Genomic DNA, 25093 nt, shown 5'->3' with positions numbered 1-25093 from the left:
CACAGGGCCATCTGTGTCCCGTGGGGTGGCCCAGACTGAGAGCCCACCAAGGTGTGAGCTCATCTCTACCAGGCCTTACTCTGCACCGTGGGCACCCGTCCGTGGAGGTGAGTCCTTGCTCAGTGAGTCGCAGGGGCTTAGATACTGGTTCTAACAAGTGGCTCATAAGTAAGCACCTCAGCAGAGCCAGAGTTGAGTCTCTGACAGCATCTAAAACTGGAAACTGGGAAAAATAGGCAAAACAAATACAGATAAATTTGTTTTTAATAAAGGAGTTAATTTTCTTTCAACCCTATATAAAACAATAGCAATTAAAAACTTCATTTTTGAAAGTAAAATATTTACATATGAACAAGTAACTGTGCAAAATTTACATGAAAAAATGGAAAGACGGGATTTCCTAAAAGACAAAATAAAAGGTGTAACAGTTCTCAGGTGTCGGTAAAAAATACTGATCTTTCAGCTCCCACTCTGGCGAATCAGTCTACTGCGAGGCTCCCACGGAGAAAGCCAAGTATTTACAGTCATAAAAGTACTATCAATAGACAATTTAATACAATAACCTCTGAAAATATAAAGAACCAATTAGTATATTTGTAATAAAAAAATAGGTACAAAGAAGGGGCTTGCTCTGGGCATCTGTAAAGGGCCCACAGCTCGCACACAGTCTCTTAGCAAAATAATTACAGTTTACAGAGGCGTTTCTTGTTATGTGCCAAAATATGTACAATTACTGACAAAATACACCAGCCATTCTCAACACTTGATTCACACTGAGAAAGTCTTTTGATGATTCTTCTCAACTTTGATTTTATTTCATCTAAGTTTTCACTTTTAGCTAAAAAACACAGTGCAAGTAAAATATATTTATGCTGAAAAGGTTTTCATTTCTTTTAACTTTACAGCTTTACAAACTATAGCAAATAAAATGCATTTGTACAGATGCCGGCCACACATCCAGGAGCCGCCAGGCCGGCTCCGTGAGGCAGGAGAGTGACTCACCCGGAGGCCGTGGTGGGCCGTGTTCCTAGTGCTGAACGGGGAAAGGGGATAAATAGTCTAAAAATCAGTTTGCTTTGCCAACTGATACAAAAATAAAATAAATGAAATGAGGTCATTGGCTTGCAGACACACACCTAGGCAGTAAGTGGGGCTGAACTAAAACCAAATGCACAAATAATGTAAAAGCCGCTGGGAGGCGACATAGGGCAGCTAATTATTTGCTAAACGATTCTGTCAGCTTCTATATATGGCTTGTTTGGCAAGAAGGCCACTCAATCAAAGATGAGTTAGGATTTAGTTATCCGTTAAGAGTGCCCATGGGCCTCTGTTTTCTCTGTTACAGAAACTTGTTTTCTTCCGGACTGAAGAGTTGACTTAGAAACAGGAATATAAAACGGTTCCATTGCAAAGAGGTGGCTGTTTTTTAAACAATATCCCATTTGCTTGTTACAAAAAGGCGTAATCTGCAAATATATAAAAACGTCCCCAGGCGTCTCTAACGAGATGCCGCAGGTCCTGTGCTACTTAAGGAACGCTTTATAGAGCAACAGTGAATGGCTTGTCTCGCGTTCATTTTCTAAACAAAATATGAGGTCCCTGAGGTTGACCCGCGTGATCCTTTGTCGTGTGAACTGTCGGGGGGTTCCCACGCCGGAGCTGCCGGGGACTGCAGAGCCCGGGCCGGACCCCTGGTGACAAAGGAGAGATAGCCGAGTTAGTGGTGCACAGGGTAGTCAGAACTCAGGGCAGAAGAAAGGGTAGGGCCAGATGAGGGCCCCAGGATGGCACGTCTGGGGGCAAATCGAGTCTCCCTTAGTGTCCCAAGGAACCCTGACTGTGTAGGAAGCCAGGCTGGGACAGCCCCATCCCAGAGGCACACTCCTTGAGCTGAAGTGCTTTATGAGTCCCCACAGGGTGGGGCAAGACAGGGGCAGGAACCCACACCAACCTGCAGGGCCGCACCCCAGAACACTAGCCCCAAGCTCCCCATAGCTCACTCTCCAACCCCTGTGGCCTAAGGAGGGAAGAGGTGGTGGCTCCTGCCCAAGGGCACAGCAGAGCGGCTCCTGGGCTTGTGGTCAATGTCCCCAATCTCCACGCATCTGGAGGCTCAGGCGGGGCCGATGCCTGGGGCCAGAGTGTCATCCCCACTTCACTGACAGAGGCACATTCCTGACGCCACAAGGTCTGGAACTGGACAGGCTGGTGATCAGCTGGCTGGGCTGCAGCACTCCGTGGTCACTTGGACAAGAGAGGGACTCCCTGCTGGTCTGAGCGGATGCAGCCTGCACCCTGGGCACCCGGCATGGGTCTGAGTCTCTGGCACTTGTAGAGACGGAGTCTGGGGGTCCTCCCAGAAGCACTTTGTGGGCCCAGCAGCAGCAGCATCCGTGGTCTCAGCACATCCATCGCCTCCATCGCACACTCAGGCACAAACCACACAACTCCCACTGCACGGCTCTCGTGTCTCCGAGGGGAGTGGAAACTAAGTCTCTGAGTCTGATGGTTAAAGTTGCTCGTGTATAGTTCAAGTGCACAATCACCATGGCGTTTTTTACAGCATTTTCTCCAAGTTTAAGGTGGGAGCAGAGGGGTGAGGCCACAGCACTGCAGGCGGCCAGCAGATGGCAGGTGAGGCCATGCCCGGTCCCCCTACCTGAAGCTCATTCCCCAGGGGACCTGGTGGTCCCAGGCATCTCAGGCACATCTTCCACCAATAAATTACATTGTCTGTGCACCCCCTTAGGCCCCCCAACAGCTCCCAGCCCCGCAGCCCTCCCATGACTGCTTCTCCTTGTCAGAAAGAACTACCCAATGGAGTGGTTCATGTAAGAGCCAAACAGCGCTCCTGAAAAGGCTGTGCTGACAACACAGCTTAGAGGAGGCAACAGGTCAGCCCGCAGAGCAGAGGCCAGTGTCGGGCAGGAACGCTGGGAGGCTCTCGGACAGTGGCCTCTCCCCCACCTGAGCTCACGGAGGCAGGTGTGTGTCACTCGGAGGAACAGAGGCACCACCTACATCACGGACCATGTGTCTCTGACACACACTATCAACCTGGACCATGTCTGTGTTTCTGCTTTCAGAACAGCTGAGCAGCTAAAACTGTTAAAAGTCAGAAATCAACATGAACAATATTTTCTAAAAACCAAAACAAATGAGCAAACAAAATAGCAACAGTCATGGGCAGAGACAAACTGATGATGGCCAAGGGGTGGGAGCAGATGAGACCGAGGAAGGTGACTAGGGACGCAAACTCCCAGTTATGGAGTAGGTCACAAGGACGTGACCTATGTGCTCAGGGACAGCCTTATCCCCGGGCTCCCCTGGAATGCATATAGATAGCAAGTCACTGTGTGTGCCTGAAACTAATACAATGTTGTAAGTCAACTGTATTTCTTTTCAAAAAAAGACAAATACTTTAATGCAATATTTTTTTTGGAAATCAAAACTGTTACAAAAAAATCCTACTGGGCAAGCACCCACAGGGCCCATGGGTGTGGCCGCACACCTCCAGCCAGGGTTCTGAGGTCAAAGAACACAGAAAACCAGCACTTCTCCTGCTTCTGTTGACTTTTATAAAAACCCGGTGTCAAGGCACCCTCCCTGACGCTCAGATTCCTTCTAATTACAGGGGAGGGGAGCTATTTTTCTACTTCTCCCCAATCGGAGGGCAGTGTTCAGGTCATACTACGGCACCTGGCTCCAAAGGAGGGTCCGGCCTTGGGAGGTAAAAGGAACCTGAGGAAGAATCCTGGCCTGGACGTCAGGACAGCCCAGCCCTGCAGCCGAAGGACCCACAGGACTAAAGATAAAGAGCATCTGTTCCTAGCTTAGACGGAGTGACCCTGGACATAACTCAAGTGTGTGAGAGTGAAGGGGGACTGAGTGGGGACAAGTTAAGGTCCTACAAGACGAGAATGTCCCCATCAAAGGACAGGTGAGCCCTCCCCTCAGTCTAACTCTAACCAAACAAAAAACCTGCCCAGCTACCCCGACTTTGAAATGCTGCCAGAAGCGGGAGCCGTCCGCCCATTCGTCTTGTAAAACACCAAACAAGAGAAGCCTCGCAAGGCCCTGAAGAACTGCTGCAAAAATCAGAGCACACGATCCCACACGGTCAGAGGCAAACTGTCTGGAAACACAAGAAAACTAGGAGGACACTTTCAACAATAAACAATATAGATGTAAGCATTTGAGAATAGGAAAACCACCTTAAATCAAAAACTCAAAAATTAGGAAAGAAACAAATCTAAAACCAGCAGAAACAAATTTAAAACGAGGAGAGTTAATTAAACACAAGAAAAGAAATGGAAAGAGCCCTAGCTGGTTTGGCTCAGTGGATAGAGCATTGGCCTGTGGACCTAAGGGTCCTGGGTTTGATTCTGATCAAGGGCATGTACCTCAGTTGCAGGCTCCTCCCCGGCCAGGGCCCTAGTCAGGGCTTGTCCAGGAGGCAACCAATCAACGTATTTCTCTCACATCGATGTTTCTCTCTGTCTTTCCCTCTCTCTTCCACTCTCTCTAACAATCAATGGAAAAATATCCGCGGGTCAGGATTTTTTTTAAATGGACAGAAAAGACAAAGGTAGCTCAGAAATGAGTAAAATCACTGCAAAGTGCACAGGGGAGCACAGACAAATAAAAGTGTAGGAAGGCAGGAAAGGAGGTGAGGAAAATGAAAAGGGTCGGGGAAAAGGGCAGGGGAAGTGGAGCCCTGAAGAGGGCAGGCAGGCCAGCACTAGGACTTGAACTACAATCCAAGCAAACCCTCCAGGACAAAGAGCAACACCCCACACTGAAAGGGCCTGGGAAAATGAACCACAAAAACTCACTGCCGTGACCTCCTAACACTTAGTTTCAGAGTCAAAGCTCAGTCCTCTGGTAGAAAGAGGAAAAAACTCTGAAGACAAGAGAGTTAGCCTGGCATCAGGCTTCTCACAGCCCACGTGCACAGCCAGGCGGCCACAGAGCTGCACTGAGCCCTGAGAGGCAGCACGGGCCCAGCACTCCTAGCCAGCTTGCCGTCCTCCATCCCCGGCCAAAGCAAGCCCCTTTCAGCGTACAAACATGGAGACCGTGCCCCAAGGGCACATGCAGACTGTCACAGGATGGCACCATCCTGACAGGTGACAGACAGCACATCACAGACAGTGGAAATGAGCGCCTGGAATACGAGAATGTGCAGCAACACCAAAGAAAGGATGAGGCGGGAGGACTAGTGACAAGTGTCCTACGCTGTGACAGAGGGGAACTGATGTGACACAGAAGAGGAGGGGAGGGAACGGGATAGGCTGAGTTCATTGACGACCGACAGCCAACAGGTGAGGCTAAAGATCAAGAAAAATGAATAAGCTGAATAGTAAACAGGTAAGTGAAAACCAGGGGAATAAACACTGGGAAAGATTTAAGTGCCAAAGTAACCACTGGAATACAGCTGCAGACGGGAAGGAGGAAGGGACCCCAGAACACACAGTGCTGAGCGGAAACGAGGAGGCAGGTGGGGGACCAGCACCTGCGTGTGTACAGCTCAGACTGTCAGGCACGGCAACGCTTCACCTGAAAACAAGCCATGAAAATCAACCCAGATGTGGGAGTCCCACGGCACGCCGACAGCAACCAGAGAAGGTCACTGCATGCCAGCAGGGACAGCCCCTGGGAGGGCGAGCCCATCTAAGTAACTTCAGAGTGAGGGCTGGGCCTGACACTGTGAGACTAAACAGAACAAGGACCACGACAACCTACATTCCCAACGGGACATCTCACAGGGCTGCGCAACTCTGAGCCCTTTACCTGCCCGTTAGGACGGAACAGGCCAGTCAGCCCAGAGGAAGGAGGGGCTGCTGGGAGGAGCCTGTGACCTCAGACTAACCCTGACGTGCAAGTACAAATCCACTGCGTTCAGTCTAGGTGTGCATGGGCAGGAACAACACAACACAGACGAGTGTGTGCATGCGGAAGCCACGGGGGCTGAAAGCAGCACATCCCAGGAGCAGGAGCTCCCGGGGCCCAGGTCCTGATCCCCAAACATGGCTCTCCAATAAAATGAATAGGGCTCCTTGGAGAAATGGCTGATCTCTTAGTCATGGCAGGAAAAGTAAAATAAGCCTGGAACAGTCTGTAGTGTGAGAAAGAAAACCTTTAAAAAGTGATGGGTCGTGTTGAAGGACACAGGAGCCAACCTGAAGGAGGTCACCACGAGTGACTAATGACGAGACCCAGGAGAGCAGTGCAGTCCCGTGTCTCCCAGGACAGCAGTCACAAAGGGACAGGCAGGAACTTCACAGCGAGGCCCCTGCAGCCCCAGAGGAAAAAGTTGCAAGAGATCCATCTGATAAAGAACTGTTATCCACAATATACAAACAACTCTGAACATTCAATAAGAAAACAAACAACCAGATTAAAAATGGGCCCAGACCTTCCCAGACCCCTCACCAAACAGATACACAGATGACGGGTAAGCAAATGAAAAGATGCTCCGAGTCCTAGTCATCAGGGAAATGGAAATTAAACAATGAGATTCCACTGCACACCTATCAGAACGGCCAAAACCCAGAGCACTGACACCACCAAGTACCGGCGAGGACGCGGAGCAGCGGGAACTCCCCTTCACTGCTGGTGGGAAGGCGGGGGCACAGCCACTTTGGAAGACAGCTGGGTGGTCTCTTACCAAACTGAACAGACTCCTGGGACCCAGCAGTCACGCTCCCTGCTGTTTACCCAAAGGAGCTGAAAGCTGATGTCCACACAAAACCTGCCCACCGATGTTTACAGCAGCTTTGTTCTTGATTGACAGGACGGGAAGCAGCCCAGGCGTCCTCCCGCAGGTGGGTGGGTGAGTCACCATGGTCCACCCAGACGGGGGTATTATTTAGCACCGAAAAAAATAAGCTGTTAGGCCATGAAGAGACACAGAAGAACGTGAAATGCATGACTAAATGACAGAAACCAATTGAAAAGGCTACAGACTGTGTGACTCCAGCTCTGCGACATCGGGAAAAGGCAGCGCAGTGGAGACAGTGAAGACCATGGTGGCCAGGGGCTGGGGGGAGGGATGGACAAGGCGGGCACAGAGGATTTTAGGGCCGTGAAACTACTCTGTGTGGTACTATGATGGTGGGCACACGTCGTAACACATCTGTCCAGACCCACAGAACGTACAACCCCGAGAGTGACCCCAGTGCACACCGTGGGCTCTGGGGGATGTCAATGCAGGTCACTGACTGTTACAAATGCCCCGTCAGGTGGGCTGTGAGTAGGGGGGACAGGGGCTACAGGGAACTCTGTACCTTCCTCTCAATTTTGCTGTGAACCTAAAACCACTTTAGAAAAAGTTTATTAATTTAAACAATTAAATTCTGAAAAACAAAATAGAGTCCTCAGTGAACAGTATAATACCAATGACACACAGTAAGGAATGCTGGGTGACAGATATATAAAAACTCTCGCCCTACCCAGTTTGGCTCAGTGGATAGAGTGTTGGCCTGCAGACTGAAGGGTCCCAGGTTCGATTCCAGTCAAGGGCACATGCCTGGGTTGCGGGCTCGATTCCCAGTGGGGGGCGTGCAGGAGGCAACTGAGCAATGCTTCTCTCTCATCATTGATGCTTCTATCTCTCTCTCCCTCTCCCTTCCTCTCTAAAATCAATAAAAATATATTTAAAAACAAAAACAAAATAATCCAAAACTTTTAAAAAAACTTCCCAAAGTTTCTGCAACTTTTCTATGTGTGTAAAAATTAGTTCAAAATAAAAAGTATTTAAAAAAAATACCCTGAGGAAATAATCTTAAACTTGGGAATAAAAAGACAAGAGACTGAGCACCATCTCTAACAGAGAGGCAGAGAGAGGACTTAAAATTCTGGGCTTGGTGTTGACCATCGCACGTATAACACAACTTTTTCTGAAGACCAAACGGGCAACGCCAACACTGCGGGGAGGCCCCCCAGCCGTCCTTGGTGACAAGCTTCCCACCCGCTCATCTGGCTCCCCGTCCTCAGGCGGGTCTCCGCCCTCGCCTGCGCCCCCACCCATGTGGAAGCACTGTGCATTGTCTGTCCTTTAGAGTTTTCCTGGATATTTCACCACCTAAGTCAAAACACTCTTCCGGGGAACCTGCCCTCCCATCCTCGCACAGGGACCCGAGCCACTGACATGGTCGGGAAATCAGTCTCATAAGCAAAACACCGCACACACTGAGAATAACAGAAACTAAGTTTCCACCAGGAGGGGCATAGGCCAGGGCAGCGCGCTGGAGAGAGGCCCTGGGGTACCCAACCCAGTCTCCATTTCGACGTCAACACTGAGCTGGCTTCAGACACTGAAAGGGGCACGCGTGACACATAGCGCGCACGCGCGCGCACACACACACGAACGCACATATGCACACACAACACGCAGTACACACACATGTAAGCACATGCAGGCACACGCACAACACTCAGCATGCACATACGCTCACACACGTACACGCACGTATGCACAGGCGCCGCCCTGAAAGGAACCAGGGCTCTGGACCAGCTGCTGGCGGGGTGCCCGGAGCCCTTGCGCCAGTAGAAATGGGATGCCTGAGGAATAAGGCGGCATTTCAAAAGGATATAGAGAGCAGCTTGAAGAAGCCTCCACTGACCATCTAGAAATAATGAGAGGATTGATTACCACCCACTGAGAGCAACAGGAATCCGCCAGTCCGCGCATGGTGAACAGATGAGGATGAAGGGATGAGGGAGAAGGCGAAGCTCTTCTTACAGGAGAGAAGCTAATGATGGAGAAGGTGTGACAACAGACAACCCCAATTGGCACCTGTGGTGTCGGCGTGCAGATGGCAGTTGTGAGGGTGCTAAGGCTAGAGGTCTGGTGGGAAGGAGGTCTGCACAGCCCTGCAACATCTCCTCACTAAGGACTGATCTCTCTGAGGGCGCAGCATGAGTGTACACAGGAGTGACCTGGCAGACGCCAGCTGAACCAGGTGGCATCGAGGTCACCAGGTCAACATGGGGGCCTACTGACTGATGACCACAGCAGAGCACCAGTGATCCTGAGCCCAAGGCCTGACCTCTAAACCTGTCCCACATAGGGACACTCAGAAGAGACTAACAAGGCACGCGAACTGGACCAAAGAGAAAAGGAGACCAAAGCTGCCAGGACAGCTTGCGAAATATGACCAGTCTGAGGACTGGCCGGTGGCCGGATCCGTGCTGACTCCCCCATGACAAGGTTGGATTGGCAGCATCGATGCACGTGGGGGTGACAGAACAGCATATCAGAAACATTGTGTGGGTGTGTACATATGGAGAACAATACAATAATAAAAGAAGAAACTCGGTGTTTCGTGTACTCACAACTATAAACCTACTTCTGCTCCATTCTGTAAGTGTACAATACTATATATATAATACACAAATGCACATACACACAGACATGGGGGTGGGGGAGACAGGGCAAAGAAGAAAATGTGATAAGTGTTCAGAATGGAAAATCTGAATGAAGGGTGTTCTTTGTACTAGGCCTAAAATTCTTCTGTAGGTTTGAAACTATTTTAAAATAAAAACACTTTGAAAGAAGTTCATCAACATATCCAAGGGAGATGATAACAGGGGCAGCATTTTTAGCATCTTGCCAAAGGCCCATCTATATAGATAAAAACCTAAGCGACCGTTGGACCGTTGGACCGGTAGCTATGACACGCACTGACCACCAGGAGGCAGATGCTCAACACACAGGCATGGAAACATGGAACAGACTGATGAATCTCAGAGGGAAGGGGAAAAGGGGGAGGGCAGGAAGAGATTAACCAAAGATCTTATATGCATACTAGAGGCCCAGTGCACAGACTCATGCACTGGTGGGGTCCCTCGGCCTGGCCTGTGGGAATCGGGCCAAATCCATGCCCCAGGCCTCCGACATCCCCCTAGGGGTCCCGGATTGCAAGAGGGCATAGGCCAGACCGAGGGAACCCACTGGTGCACGAACTCATGCACCGGGCCTCTAGTATATAAAACCCAGAACAACCAGCAGACACTCTTGAGAACAAAGCCAGTGAAGGTGAACCACAGCAGTCACACACCTCAATGGTATTGTAAAACCATGCAGGGCAAGTCGGAAAAAGGCCACCAGCACCACCAAGTCTGCAACCCAGGGGCCAGCAGGCCTTCACTGGAAGAGCAATGGCTCATTCAAGAGCAGGAGCTAAACCTGGGAGGCTCTGTCTACTCACACAGCAGCCCAGTGCTGGGAAGCCTTACAGGACTGGCCAGGCTCCCGGTCAGGAAATCAAGCTGAGCAGGAGGGGGCAGTGGGAACAGAGAAAGGTGCAGAAAGATAGGGTGGGGAGCTGAGCCATGGACTCTCAGAACATGAGCACCCACACTTGTATCACCATGGAAACAACCCAATCAAGTCACAAACTTCCCTCAAACCACACTGCCTCTTAAAAGTTCAAGAAAACAAATTCACAAAAGTGAGCAACTGAAAGCATCGGCATCAAATCCTATACAAGACACTACAGGGTGCCGAAACCGGTTTGGCTCAGTGGATAGAGCGTTGGCCTGCGGACTGAAGGGTCCCAGGTTCGGTTCCGGTCAAGGGCATGTGCCTGGGTTGTGGGCACATCCCCAGTGGGAGATGTGCAGGAGGCAGCTGGTCGATGTTTCTCTCTCGTCGATGTTTCTAACTCTCTATCTCTCTCTCCCTTCCTCTCTGTAAAAAATCAATAAAATATATTTTTTTAAAAAAAGACACTACAGGGAAAAGGAGAAAAAGGAGCAAGATAACATCCCTACAGACAACAAAAACAGATGAAAACTGTAATGTGCTAATTCAAAACAAACTAAAAGACATTAAGGAAATAATGACAAGCATGAAACAACAAAAATCAGAACTGACAAAACTTAGAGATGAGGTAACAAAACCAAGAATTAGAAATTAGAAACAAAATTTCATTTGAGAAATGAAGACTAAACTAAAAAGAACACAAGAGCAAAGAAGCACAACAAATAACAACTTAAGAAGAAATTACAAAGGTGAAAAAATGAAAAGTATAACTTAAAAAAAAAAAAGATTGAAAAGATTCAAGCAAAGAAAGTACAATATAGAGTAATGGGAATCTCTGAAAAGGAAAACAAAATAGAAAGGCACCATTAAAGAAAGTGTTCCTGAATGAAGAAAGATCTGATGCTGCATGCTAAAAGGACATACCTACACTGAAAAGGCCAATCCAGTGTAACCAACTCCACGTAAATGAAAGGCTTAAAGAAAAGAATTCTCTGGGCATCTTTGGGAAAAAAGGACATGATACACATGAGAAATGCAGTATCATCAGACCTGGACAGCACTTTCTCCTAGAAACCAGTATCTGGAGTGACACATGTAAGGTTCTCAAGGAAAGAAATGTGAGCCAAGGATTTATGGCTGTCAGACTGACCTTCAAATGGAAAAGGCAGTTATCAAGATGCGAGAATTTGGGGAACGGTGTCTCCATGAACCATTCCAAAAAAGTCTGGTAGAGTGAGATTCAGAAAAACAAAATGACAAAACCGATGTCAGCATAGAAACTAGTCATCAGTATCAAATACACAGGTTCTTCCTGAACAGAGTAAAGGAGCTAAGGGAGAGGGCAGACCAGGGAAGTGCTATAGTGCAGTACTTCTGTGGAGAGCCACAACCCTCCACACTCCTGGCACCCAGGAGTCAAGACCCACCCTCCACCCTCCACCCTCCAAAAACCTAAAACCAACCTGGCGGGGTAGGCAGAGCTTGCAGGTGAGTCTGCTAGGTCAGAGGGGCTTCTGAGACCCCGTGAGCTTCCTATAGACCCTTTCCAACACCAAAGTGAAAAACCAGCCGAGTGGCAGGACTTCCTGCTGAAACATGAACAACGCTCTTCAGAGGAAGACAAAATCCAGAGTCAACCAGCACGTCAGACACAATAGCCAGCACTTGATCAACAATCACTAGACACACAGAGAAACAGGAAGTATGACCTTCAGTTGGGGGAAACGGCAACCTGAGATGAGCCTGAGACAGCACAGATGTTAGACTTGACAAAGATATCAAATAGCTTTCACAGACAGGATGAAAGAAAAATGGGAAAATATGGTTGCACAAGGGGCAACGGGGAAGCTCAGCCAAAAATTAGAAACCACAGAGACCCAAGTGAAAACCCTACAACCTCAGAATACATTAGCAATGAAAATTTCCCTGAAGGGGCTTGCTTCACAGCTGCCTGGAGATGTGGTTGGGGAACTTGAGGATAAGTCACTAGAAATTATCCAGTCTGAAAAAAAGGTGGAATGTACATGTAACTGGGAGTTCCAGGGGGAAAAAGTAAGACAACAGAAAAGAATTTTGAAGAAATAAAAGCCAAGATATTCCAAATTTGAGGAAAAATACTCTCCTAGAGATCTAAGAACTCCAAGCAGGTTAAGTATCAACAGAACTGAGTCTGAACACAACACAGACAAACTTCTGACTATCTCAAAAAAATAAAGGCAGAGAAGTGAGACGTACAGGGAACAGGGACCTGGAAGACAGTGGAACAACAGCTTAAAGAAGTAGGAGGATGGTTACACACCTGTGGTTGTTTCTAGTTTAGAATAGGTGTGCAGTTCGGCAAAGCACGCGATTTAGTCTCCCTTCTTTTGTGAGCTGGTCAAGAAACCATGGCACTGGGACATTCCTCAGAAAGGAAGGAACCAGTGGTGCAACAGAGGGGTCCGAAGAACAGGGAAAACATCAGGGATGGCTAATTCCTGGATTCACTTATCCCTTTAGTCTGTTGTTCTATAAAATTAAATGACATATATCTGGTTTTGCTTGGCTTATTCAAGAATGTAGGAGAAATTAAATCTTAAATTTTAAAAAGAGTTGAAAGAAAAAAACAGACTGTCAACGCAGGATTTCATACTTAGAGAAAACGTTATTTGAAACAGAAAAATACAACCATTTTCAGGATTCAAAAGCAAGGCCTCCACCGCCAGCCGCTACTCTATAATGACCAGGTAAGTGCTGCACTAGAACGGGCCTCAGGAGGGCACGGAGAACACCGGGAACAGTAGAGAAGTAGGGACAAATCAGAGATGACATTTCCTGTAATTTAGCCTAAAAACAACTGACAGTTTAAAGCAAAATTAGCGTTCCTTAAGGTTCGATCTCTAACTATCTGTAAAGATATGCCAACAAACAAAGCAGGAAACTGACACGGCGCCGGGAGTGACCGTCCTCTATGCTGATCCCTGTCCCGTCCAGTAGGAACAGCTCCCCTGTGAAGGCCCTTCCCCTGACAGTGATAATCGCCCATATTCTTTTCAAAGCCAGTCTACATCTCATCGTATTAAACCATGCGACTAAACTTCTTATGGAAAGAACTCGTCCCCTGTGATGTTCACAAATAAGTCGATTTTAATGTAAAGTGTCAACCACGCATGTGAGAACGCCCATTCTCCTACGTGAGTCTGACTACCTGAGGGGTGAGCTGCCAGGTGCCCCACGGCCCCCACAAGCTGCTGTACCTCTGTCCCGGAGCCCGGTCCCGGGGAGTCGACTTTCCGCTTCTTGCGGGGCCCGATGGCTGCCAGCGCGGTGAGATTGGCGTCACGCTGCCTCATCTGCGCCAGCTCCTGCTGCTGCATCTGTGTGAAGAGGGAACAAGGATGGTCACCTCATGCGTGTTTCCTGCTCTCGACAAAGTGATTCACAGACAAGGGGTTGGCACAAATTTTCTAAATTAAAATTTCTTTCATGTTTGGACCGTTTTTTGAACAGAAAGCATATTTTGCAATCAGAAAAACAACAAACCAAGTGGTGCTCATCGCAGAAAGCTCAGGACAAATTTACAAGTACAGATGGAACGCACCAGTGAGAAAGTTCAGTCGGAGCTGAAGTGGGCAGTCAGCTCCGAGACACCTGGGCGAGCACTTCACGCGTCTACAGAAATGCTGCCAACGCCATCACTAACCCACTCCCCGCGCACGTTTCGGGGGACGGGGACAGGTCCCAGCAGCTGAGAAGGCTCTCCCACCCCAAGAGCACCTCACCTCTTTCGCCTTCTGTTTCAGCCTTAATTGTTCTGGATCCTCTTGTCGGGAGCGAGACTATTTTTCAAAGAGGGAAAGAAGAGAGAGAAACTATGACCTAAATGCTCACAACATGGCAACACCGAGGCCGTGACAGGAGGCGCACTGTTTAAATGCTGAAAGCCAAAAGATGAAAATCTGTGTTGCATGTCACAGAAAATAAAACAAACATAATTCTTCAGAAAACAATACCGATTTGGACATAAAAACTAAGGTACAGTCTCTGATGTGCCTGCTGGCTACAGGGACCTGACTGGGTAGGACACAGGACAGGCGCCAGGATGCGCCCTGCCCCACATGCCATGGCTCCTGAGGCCTCGCGCCCCAGCCCCATTCCTGATTGCACCCCAAACACCGCTCCAGCCCCTTAGGAACCCCGAGGGCATCTGTCGTCCCAGGATACTCAGGAGCACTTGCCTTGGCTGCTCGCATTAAGATCTCTCTTTCCTGTTCATCTTTCCTCTGTTTTTCAATCTGATCGAGTTGTTCAAAAAATTTGAGCTGAGCCCGAACATCACTCGCCTGCTCATATCTGTCATCATCCTACAAAGAAGGTAAAAATGGTCTTTTGATCAATTGGAAATCCAGCTGGACAGTCTGCACCCCTCCCCAGTCCAGTGCCCACAGTGCCGCCCTGCAGGCCCCGCACCCGATGTGCCCCCACATTTACACAAGGAAAGGCGCGGTGAGCTCATGGGGAGTTTCCACTTTATACACTTCACTGTTTGTTTTTTTTAAGTAACATTTAAACACGTTTATAGTAACATAAACATTTTCAGAGTAAAACAGCTCTGTGCTTTCATTTTAACAGCTGCTCTGAAGGCGCTATTGCCGACCTATCTTGCTCCTCGGTGCCTGTGGGACAGCACTCGCTGGAGTGCAACAAGGATGCATGCTGACCGCTGCTGTGGAGGCCAGGCCTCTGGTGCAGGCAACCTCAACAAAACACAATGGGCGATGTTCCGAGTCACTGAGCAGACTGGAGCCCCCCTTCTGCAGGGTTAGCTGGAAACCCCTGGGAGAACTGGGTGCCAGACCCCATCCATCATGCCCAAGCTCAAAGTCACCTCCACCTCTGCCCCCGCCACAAATCCCTCCATCCCCAGCCTGGGGGACAGAGCACCTGAGAGCACTGGGCAGCCAGGAAGTGGATCTTCCCCACACCTAGCTCTACGGGGGACCTGGAACAAGCCGGCAGGGCTGCCTGCCTGCACTGGACAGCAGGACACTGGGTGCAGAGAACAGCACGTTACCTTATGAGAAAAGTTCTTCTGCTGAGCTGTTTCTGATATCTTTTCCACGAGGTTCTGCAGCCTCTGTTGTGTGGCGTGTGACACGTAACTCACGACGTCGGGGTGCAGTTCCGTTATGCCGTGTTTCTTACCTGGGGGTCAGGCAATAGTTCACGCATTTAAGCACTTCTTTAATCACACTTGCTGCCTTACGCAGCCTCGGGGCAGCCCAGGCAGGCCCTGGGCAGAGCACCATCACCACCGACTTCGTCGAAGGTACAACACAGGCAAACCCGTGGTGGGGAGTTGCTGGGAGGGGCAGCTTGACCCCGACCAAGCACTAAAGTCATGGTGCCCACAAATCCACGTGGGGACGCAGACACCTGTGACAGCCGTGAAACAGGAACGTACCTATTTCCAATATCCTTCTCTGCAGAGGCGCTGGCAGGAGGAAGGTTTCGTCTTTGCAGGACCGTGTAAGCGTGCCCACCAACTCAGAGTTCGTGGCTAAGATCCTTGCACTTTCTTCCGATAGGTTTACTCCAGCCATTGACGCCACGTCGTTAATGTCATCGTCGTCCCTTCAGATAAGAACAACAGATGACTGTGCCGAGCATGGGCTGCAGCAGAAGCGCATTAAGGTGGTCCCAACTTAGGGGCAATGAACAGGTGAAGGGAACAGGAGACCCCTTGGAGAAAGCGCGGCTAACATCTCCCCAGGCACGCATCCGCCATCTGTCTCGTGCTCGGTGCTGTCACCTGAATGAGGAAGCCTAAGGGTCTTCTTTGACAGTGACCCCAGTCTTTGAAAGAAATACCCATTCAGGGTCAGGGCGGGCGTGAGTCTTTGCATATGGACGGACGTGTGCACGGGGCTTCCCAACAGTCAATGCCAAGTTCAGACAGTAAAACCCAACACCCTACTCACTGCTCGAGGAGTTCCCCCAAATGGAACTCTTTTTTAAAAGTCACAGAGCATTGCCCTAGCCAGTTTGTCTCAGTGGATAGAGCATTGACCTGTGCACTAAAGGGTTCCGGGTTCAATTCCAGTCAAGGGCACATATGCCAAGGTCGCAGGCTCAATCCCCAGTTAGGGAGCATGCAGGAGGCAGCCGATCAATGAGTCTCTCTCATCTTTAATGTTTCAATCTCTCCCTCTCCCTTCCTCTCTGAAATCAATAAAAACACATTTTAAATATAAGCATAACCAATGGACACAAGACACTGGGGGGTAGGGGAGGCCGGGGGAAGGTCAAGGAGGAAAAAAAAAGGAGACATATGTAATACTCTTTTGTAATACTTTAAGCAATGAAATAAAATTTAAAAAAATAAAAATAAATGCATTTAAAAAAAAAACAAAACTGTGCCCATTTTACTTTAAAAAAAAAAAAGTCACAGAGCATTGCCCTAATCAGTTTGGCTCCATGGATAGGCCTGCAGATTGAAGGGTCCTGGGTTCGATTCCAGTCAAGGGCACGTACCTTGGTTGCAGGCTCCTCCCTGGCCAGGGCCCTGGTCAGGGCATATGCAGGAGGCAACCAATCGATGTGTTTCTCTCACATCGATATTTCTCTGTCTTTCCCTCTCCCTTCCACTCTCTCTAAAATCAATGGAAAAATATCCTCGGGTGAGGATTAAAAATGAAAAAGACACAGAGCATCAATTTATGTATCACACAACCACAGACTCTGGGGAGAACTGGAGCTCAGTATGAAGAACTCCTTCCTGAACCATCTGAGGGTACACTGCCGACCCGACACTCCTACTTGGCGTCCTCGCCGACAAGGGCACCCCTGAGAGAACCAGGTCGCATCACCAGCCGCGCTCAGACCCGCCCAGCCCGGCAGACTGTCCCAGGAGTGCCGTCCACAGCAGAGGTCCTATTCACAGTCACGTCTGCATTTTACTCAGTGTCTCTTCAGCCTCCTTAGGCCTGGAATGCTCCGAAGCCCTTCCATGATCTCATGCCCTTCACACTTAGGTCACAGGCCACTGGTTTTAACCTGTGTCCTATTTTCCATCTAACTGATGTCCGCTCGTGACAAGATGCATCTTTGGCAGGAGTTTCACACAAGTCACGTCCGCCACCTTCACAGGGCCTGGGTCTTGCTGGTCCCTTACTAGCGTGTCCTCCAAGCACCAGCACCATGGTCCCTGCCCAGCTTCCCCACCACCAGGGTGCTCTGTGCCCACCCCCCGCTTGTGGCTGGATGTGAGGACCTGTGTGTTTGTGCACCTGTGTGCGCTCTGAAACTGGATGTCCCATTCCTCATAAACTATCAGTTATTCATTTTATGGTCTCCTGGCTTCTTGTCTCTGCTGTGAGCACAGTCTGTTCCTATAGACATGGCCAGCAGGAGGGAGGCCACTCTGAAGACCTCTGTCTGTGAGCTCTGACCCCTGCCCGTCCACCCTGAACACTGCTTTCTGACCTAAGATGCGCCCAGCCCACCTCACCTTCCCCTGACCTGGCCGAGGAGTCAGCCTTTTCCAGGCACCCTGGTCACTGCAGGAAAACAGTTGTCAGAAGAAGAGATCTGAGCACCCGGTGCTTGCTACCACCAGGTGTCACTGCTCCCGGCTCCTTGGGTGGGCAGAGCGAGGAGTTTCCACCTGCTACTTCAGACCTGTCTACACTGCACCAGGAGGTGACGCCACCATGTCCCATTCCAACCCGACACCACAGGTCCACTCAGCTCACTCTGTTCTGCATTTGACTCCCTTCCCTTCCCTGCCAGGGAGAGGCCCAGGCTTCCCCACCTTCCATCCACTCCCAGTTCTGAGCTGCAATGACCTCACTTCCCATCTCCAGCACCTGCCCCCTCCCCACACCCTGGCGCTGCCAGGAGCTGGGCTGCCCAGGCACATGGCCCCTCGCCCTGCTCAGACACTGGCCCGGCTCCAGCCATCTGATGGCTGTCGGGGGGAAAGTCCCATGAAAGCCTTCTGACCCGAGACATTTCCTATGGCTCCATCATGACAGTCACCACCACAGCCCTTCCTTCTGCCCCAACAGGTTAACTCCACCACGAGCAGGCTCAGAGCTGCGCGTCAGAGACCCCATCCGCATTCTGAGGGCCCTGAGGTTGAGAGCAGGGCGAGTGAGGCACCCCGGAGGACTGACGCCCTCCGAGTACTGGGCTATTCAAGACGTCACAATGGCTTCTCAAGCAGAACTCCTTACCGAAACGAGCCTCCCCCGGGCTCCTTGAGTTTATTTTTCTGCGCAGCAGCTGCTTGGGCCGAGACAGCAGAAAGAGCTTTGGTTCCAGGTAACACAGCAGGTTTCACCACCGGGACTGCAAAACAAGGGACCCAGGAACCCCGATGCAGGTGCAAGTGCACCGTGCCAGTGCCCAGCAGAGAGTCGGGGAGGGTGTCCCCACCCACTACAATAAGTTCTTAAAAGCAATGGGTTTCTAACCCTAAACCATAGGTATAAGGCTGAATGGCATCTCTCAAGTCTTCACTTGCTGCACCACACTGACAGGTGAAGACTGACCGCACTGAGTAGTCAATGCCACTGAACTGGACACTCAAACGGCTCAAATGGTCACTTTTGCTGTGTGTGTCCCAAAACAGTAAGAAAATTGGAAGACAGGACCTTCAGCGAGTGACCCTGGGACTGCGGCCTCACCTGGCTGCAGTGGGTTCAGCTGGATCTGCTGGGGTGTGGTCAGCACGATGCGGTTGTGGGGCTGCCGGAGGGCCACCATGGGCGTCTGCGTCAGCGTCACCTGCGGGGGCCGGATCAGTGCTCCGGGCTTGGGCGGCTGCTGGATCACCTGAGGCAGAGCCACATCCCCATGAGCACTAATAGCACCGGGTTCCCAGCTGTCCCCAGCCATCCTCCTGCCATCGCCCCGGCCAGGGCAAGGTCAGGCCGCCAGGACCACATCAGCTTCAGGGCAGATCCGCACCTAGGTGGCCTAAGACCCAGTGTGAGGAGGCTACTTCTCCCGCAGGTCAGCGGAGGTGATATGGCCACCTGAGGCTACAGGTCAAGTTTTTGTTTCTCCTCCACATTTTCTCTAAGAGGTGAGGTGGCCTTTAAACTGGGGGGAGGCTAGATCTCCTACGTCCTGCCCTGAACTGTCCCCCAGACGGCCTGAGCCCGGCCCCGGCGGTGTGCCTGCTCCTCTTCCTGCACGGCCTGCATGGCTCTGTCTACCTTAGACTTCCGCCACTGATCACGTGCTCGCCCTCTGTCTCTGCTCCCCATCTACTCATCTACCTGTCCAGTCAGCCCACCTCTTCCGCATCCAGGCTCGGTCCGACCTCCCACACAGCAGCACTCCAAATCCTGGCGGCACCGACCGTCTCCGCAGGGGCAAGCGACACTATGGCCCCTTCCAAAGCCACACAGCTACAGTCCATGTGGCCTCGCTCCACACCTCTGGAGCTGAAGGTTTCAAAATCTAGTGTCTGGCCCTAGCCGGTATGGTTCAGTGGATAGAGCGTCGGCCTGCGGACTGAAGGGTCCTGGGTTCAATTCTAGTCAAGGGCACATGCCCAGGTTGCGGGCTGGATCCACACTGTGGGGTGTACAGGAGGCAGCTGATCCATGATTCTCTCCCATCACTGATGTTTCTATCTCTCTCTCCCTCTCCCTTTCTCTCTAAAGTCAGTAAAAATATTTTTTTTTAAATCCAGTTTCTGAATTTTACAAAGGTAACCTGGTGGATGTGTTCTGGGGCACACACAGAGGGGACAGGGTGGTACTCTAGGATCAAACTATTTCTGCACCGACACCTGTGAAAGCCCACGCTGTGCAGGATGAGTAAAGTGACGCACCTCGGGCCTTCAGGTCAGGTTTAGCCTGAACCTGGGAAAGCTTCCAGTTTTCACATCTACAAGCTTCAATGAAACTGGTCAGACTCGGGTCTGGCTGCCCACTGCTGACCCCCCCACCTCCCAACACACACACACACACACACACACACACACACACACGAATCTGCACAGAACCCGGGGAAGCTGAGTGCAAAAGGGTCCCTGCTGGTCGACACAGCCTCTGTCTAAAGCCAGGGAACACCGGTGGCGTCAGCCACACACCCGCACCAAAGGTCAGTCTCCGAGAACAAATGGCTTCCCATCAGGCTCTCTTCAAGAGAACCCAGCTTTGTGAAAATCAGCCCTAGGGGTTGCCAAACAGGGCAGCTCTGTACCTGCATCACATGAAAGGAAAGGAAGTCTGCCCCTCGGACTGAAAGGAGCGTGGAGCTGTCACATGGGCACCTCCAGCCCTGACACTACTCACAACATCCCGCCACCGGGTCAGCCTGCTTCCTCACCACCGATCCAGGCCAAACCCACGCAGGTTCTAACTTGAGCAGGTGAGAGAGCCCCGCGTGGATTGCATCACCCTCTGGGTTACCATGTTGCACCATCATAAAACACACTACTAAATGCCATGAAGTCTGGGTTGTGTTTTTCTGTAACTGGCTTTAGAGAAACAAAATCTCTTTGAAATTATTTTTAAAGGCCCCCAATCTGCCTATGGGAGCAAAGACAGCCTTTCTCCAGCTGCAAAGCTCAGAACACAGAATCCAAACTGGCGGTAAACGAATGACAGCAGCTTGCCACTCCAGCTCCTGGAGCCACTGAGGCCCAGACTCGCTGCACACCCAGGCCCACACTGTGAAACAAAGGCTCACGCAGCCGCCTGCTCGTCCAACCCCAGCACACACTGTCTATTTCTTGTATGTGAACCACTGCTCCCAATCAAAGGTAATATCCAGCTAAAAGTCACTATAAACTCACCATGTCCCTGTAAGCCAGGATCACCCCCGATACAGGTGCTGGATGGACAGTGGGTGAAAGCCAACACACTAACTTCATGCTACTGAGGAATGAATCACAGAATTGTGGGGCCCAGGCTGCTGGCTTAACCATGGAAGCTAACGCCCAAGGCTGTCCTGCAGGCTCCCTGAGCCGAGAGGCGGGCAGGGGTAAGGGGCTCTCGCCTGCATACCAGCGGCGTGGGCTGCCCCTGCTTGCCAACGCCAACCTGTGTGGGCTGCGTGAGGCTGATGACAGGGGGCTGGAGGGCGCTGGTCACAGTGGCCGCCGTCTTCCCGGCCGTGCGCTGGACGGAGCTGCTCAGCACCACGGCTGTGAGTGCAGTGGTGGCCTGCGGGGCAGGCGGCTGCTGCTGCTGGCTCTGCTGGATGAAGGCTGCGGAGTCAGGGGTCAGCTGTCTCAAGGCGGGCAAGCTCCTCTGGGTGAACACAAACACAGGGTCGGCAGGCAGCACAGCATGGGGTCCCCTCTCCGAAACTCAGGCACACCCCATTCTGAGGTAAAGTTCTTGAGCTCAAGTGCCAGTTTTGCGAGCCAGTGTGCCTCAGTGGGCTGAGTGTGCTCCCCTGCACTAAGAGGCCACAGGTTGGATTCCAGTCGAGGCACATGCCTGGGTTTGCAGGTTCAATTCCCAACAGGGGGAATACAGGAGGCAGCCAACTGATGTTTCTCTCTCATTCATGTTTCTATCGCTCCCTCTTCCACTCTCTCTCTAAAATAAATACAAACTTTTTTTTTAATAGTGTCGGTTTCACAGTTTAGAGATACCTCTGGTGTGGGTGGCAGCCTCTAGCACTCACTGACCCTGAGCCCAGAAAGAGGGAGCAGCACTTCTGAAATGCTCTAAGAATGCTGTGGCACCAGAGATTACCTAAGGGACAACCGCTGCTGTGGAACCCTGGGTCCTCGCTGGGGTGGGTGTCCCATCAGCCCTCACGCTCACGGACAATCCGCGGGTCGGCCCTGTGCTTGGAGTGGGACGCCCGAATGCCAGCAGTACTGAGGTCCAACTCCCAGAAAAGCATCTAAGAGGGCACCGCACATTCTGCTGCAGGTGCTTTAGGCTTTCAACACAAGGTGCCAACTGTGCCCATGCCTCCCTCAGAACAGCACGGAGGTGGACAAGGGCTTTGCCATTACCTTCAGGAAAGGCACAAGGTAAGGTTGAGGTGAAGAATTAAGTTCTCGGTACAGCCGGCTGGTGAAATCTTCCGCTTCGATTTTTCCATCCTTAAAAATAAAACTCACATGAAATTCCTGCAGGACTGGAAGTTCGCACACACACCTCTTGAGGCAGCGCTACTTTGGTCTCCTGGTCTCTCTGCCAGGTCTGGGCTGACTGAGGCAACAGGAGAGTCGGTGTGCCCCGTGCTCAGGCAATATGGGCATCCCAGGTGTGTGCTGACCAGCCCACCCCCGATCTCCCTCACCCAGCTGTCACTCAACACTGCCCAGCCCTGACCACATGTCAGGGCATCCTGCCAGGAGCCAGACCATCCTGAGGGAACCTCACTGGCACAGTCAGAGCTGCGAGCAAAGGCACAGAGGGGTCAGGGACGACACTCCCCCCCCGAGGCCCCAAGCCTCGGGGAGGAAGCCCCGCAGGGGAAGGCTCTGCAGATCCCAGGATCTGCATGCGGGACAGGGCTGGTGGCGAAGCTCTTACCAGCAGGTGCTGCACCAGCTCCTTCACGTTCGCCGCCGTCTCTGTGGACTGTTTACCGGATGAGGCCAGCTTTATTAACGTAGACAGAAAGTTCTTACATTTCTTCACGTTTTCCATAGTTTCCTGCATTCAAGTAAAAAGACACCTGTGAGAAAGTCTTACAGGCAAATGCCCATCATCACCCTGAGAACTGTTTCTTCTCTAAGTACTCTCCTAGCCTGGTGGTGGGGCATGGCCCCGGCAGGTGCCCAAGGAGCGTGTCCAAGGACACCTGGCTATACAACCAAAAGGGGCCCGGCTCACACTTCCCTCAGCTGCCAATTCCCTCCCTTGGAATGTAACAAGGCGAAAACCACAAAGGTAAAAAGGTGACTCCATCAGATGGTCCCTGCATGCTGTTCATCACAAAGAAGAACCGGCATCTCCCCGATGCACAGTGAAAGGGTTACAGTGCACCACAACTACTAACGCTGACGGAACTACTTAGCAAAGAAACTGGAAAAAGCCGTAAATAAAGTGGGATCCCAGTTTGAAGATTTATGCACATGCAGGGAACTACTGAAGTGTAAACCCAAACGGGTAAGAGTGCTGTTCTATAGACGCAATGCACACAGTCCATGAAGGACTGCTTCAAACACTACTGTCTGGGCCTGTCACCATGGGGAGCCCTCTACACACACTGTCCCACCTGAGGGGTGCACGAGACGGCACTCACCGTGGCAGCTGTGGAGGTGGTGGTGGCCCCCGGGACAGTCCGCTGAGGTGTCCCCGTCTGAACAGCTGTCGCCGTCCCAATCGAAGCTGTCTGGGCAGCACCACCCAGAACAAGCTGAGGCTGCAAGATTCCAAAACACAAGGTAAACAGAGGCTGCAGGCAGCAGCCTTAGGTCTCAGAAGAGAGCTCCCTGTAGGGGTGGGGCCCCGCTGGCCAGGTGTGCTGGGGGACACGCACCCTGAGGACCTGCAGACACGGCGACAGGCCAAGCCTGAGCACTGCTGTCCTCAGCACCTGAGAAGCAGGATGGTGCGTCTCCAGCAAAAACTGATAGAAACAAAGCCAATCGCTGGAAGAACCTGGTGCTCAGGAGTGGATTCTGGAAGTCACATGGTGACCAGTACCAATGGCCTTTTAATAAGCAAACTAGGTCTCATCCTCAGAAAGTTCAAAAAACGAACTGCAATGGGAAATGTCACCACCTGGTCTGTACAGAGCCTGGTGACAAGTCAGCCCTCCTGCAAGGCGGCTCTGGGAGGGAGTGGGCTGGGGTCCTGGCCCCTTCTGCCACCAGACCGGCCTTTTCCTTGCACTTCAAGAGCGAGTCTCATCATGAAGTATCACTAATGGGGCTGGGGAGCAACAGGAGAAATGGTGGGAGTCGGTGAGGAAGGCCCCTTGCAGAATGAATAGACGGCAGCTCCAGCCTCGCCCAAGGTCAGGCTCCTGACCGACCTTGGTTCTGCAGCAGGGTCGTGATGCCAACATTAACTGGCTTTCTAACTGGTCCTCCAATTTATAATCTAGCTTTCAACATTTTCCCTCCAATTTTTAAAATGTCCCTTTCTTACGACTTCTGAAAGTCGGGGCAGTGCAACCCCTGCACATGCCTCCGGTGTGGCCTAGTGCCCATTAGGGAGCTGATGCGGCCCCTGTATGGACCCCTCCAAGCTCTCGGGTGTCCCAGTGGCCCCAGGCTGTGGACACCAGCTTTGGGGAGGCCTGGGAGCTGCAGGTGGTGATGGGCTTTACAGTCAGTCTGTCTTCTCTCACTTGTAACATGAAGCATGAGTCATCACTGTTGTCGCCAGCAAACATCAAACTCAAATCTCAGGGAGGAAAGGAGGAGCAAACCATGGCTGCCACATCTCGGGGCAGCGGGGCTTCTTTCCTTCACACAGGGTCCTGTCCCCACATTTGCTCCTGCTGGCCCCACCAACTCCCACTCATGAGACACATCCAGACTGCACAGAAGCGGACGCCAAGCTGACCGTGCGTGCCTCCTGCTTTCTGGAAACCCTTTCGCAAAATGTAGAATCAGATGAACCAACCAGACAGAAGCCCAAGCTGAAGTCTGCATCCTGGAAAGTCCCCCACACCTGGACAACCCTTCCCGTGTTTCAGACAACACTGCCACTCACTGCAGACGCCACAGGTCAGAAAGAGAAGACGAGATCCAGTGGGGAAGAGTGTGGTGCTGGGCTGCTCCAGACCCTCTACCAACACTGTCCCCGCCACCTCTGGGCTATGGTTTCCTCATTCGGAAAAACAGGACAGCACCAACTGCCATGGGGATCAACACAGACCAGCAACGCAGCAAAGAGCCAC

The 25093-nt window shown here is 51.3% G+C and overlaps 1 protein-coding gene across 1 annotated transcript in view; it reads right to left on the bottom strand.

Moving 5' to 3' along the window:
* Positions 1-246: 246 nt before the first annotated feature.
* TAF4 (TATA-box binding protein associated factor 4) overlaps positions 247-25093 on the bottom strand; it is a 59659-nt gene continuing 34812 nt past the window's right edge. Inside the window, 12 exon segments of the mRNA XM_070419674.1 lie at positions 247-1691; positions 13507-13626; positions 14032-14088; positions 14488-14613; positions 15324-15454; positions 15714-15883; positions 18487-18601; positions 18940-19087; positions 21277-21522; positions 22245-22334; positions 22771-22893; positions 23486-23605. Coding sequence (XP_070275775.1) covers positions 1524-1691; positions 13507-13626; positions 14032-14088; positions 14488-14613; positions 15324-15454; positions 15714-15883; positions 18487-18601; positions 18940-19087; positions 21277-21522; positions 22245-22334; positions 22771-22893; positions 23486-23605 — 1614 coding nt within the window. The 3' untranslated portion in view covers positions 247-1523.

This window comes from Myotis yumanensis, unplaced genomic scaffold (assembly GCF_028538775.1).
Source record: "Myotis yumanensis isolate MYYU_CA2020_CCGP unplaced genomic scaffold, mMyoYum1.0.hap1 SCAF_7, whole genome shotgun sequence".
Classification (NCBI taxonomy): Eukaryota; Metazoa; Chordata; class Mammalia; order Chiroptera; family Vespertilionidae; genus Myotis; species Myotis yumanensis.
The sequence above is the reverse complement of the archived record's forward strand: the minus strand, read 5'-3'. Positions and strand labels throughout refer to the sequence as shown.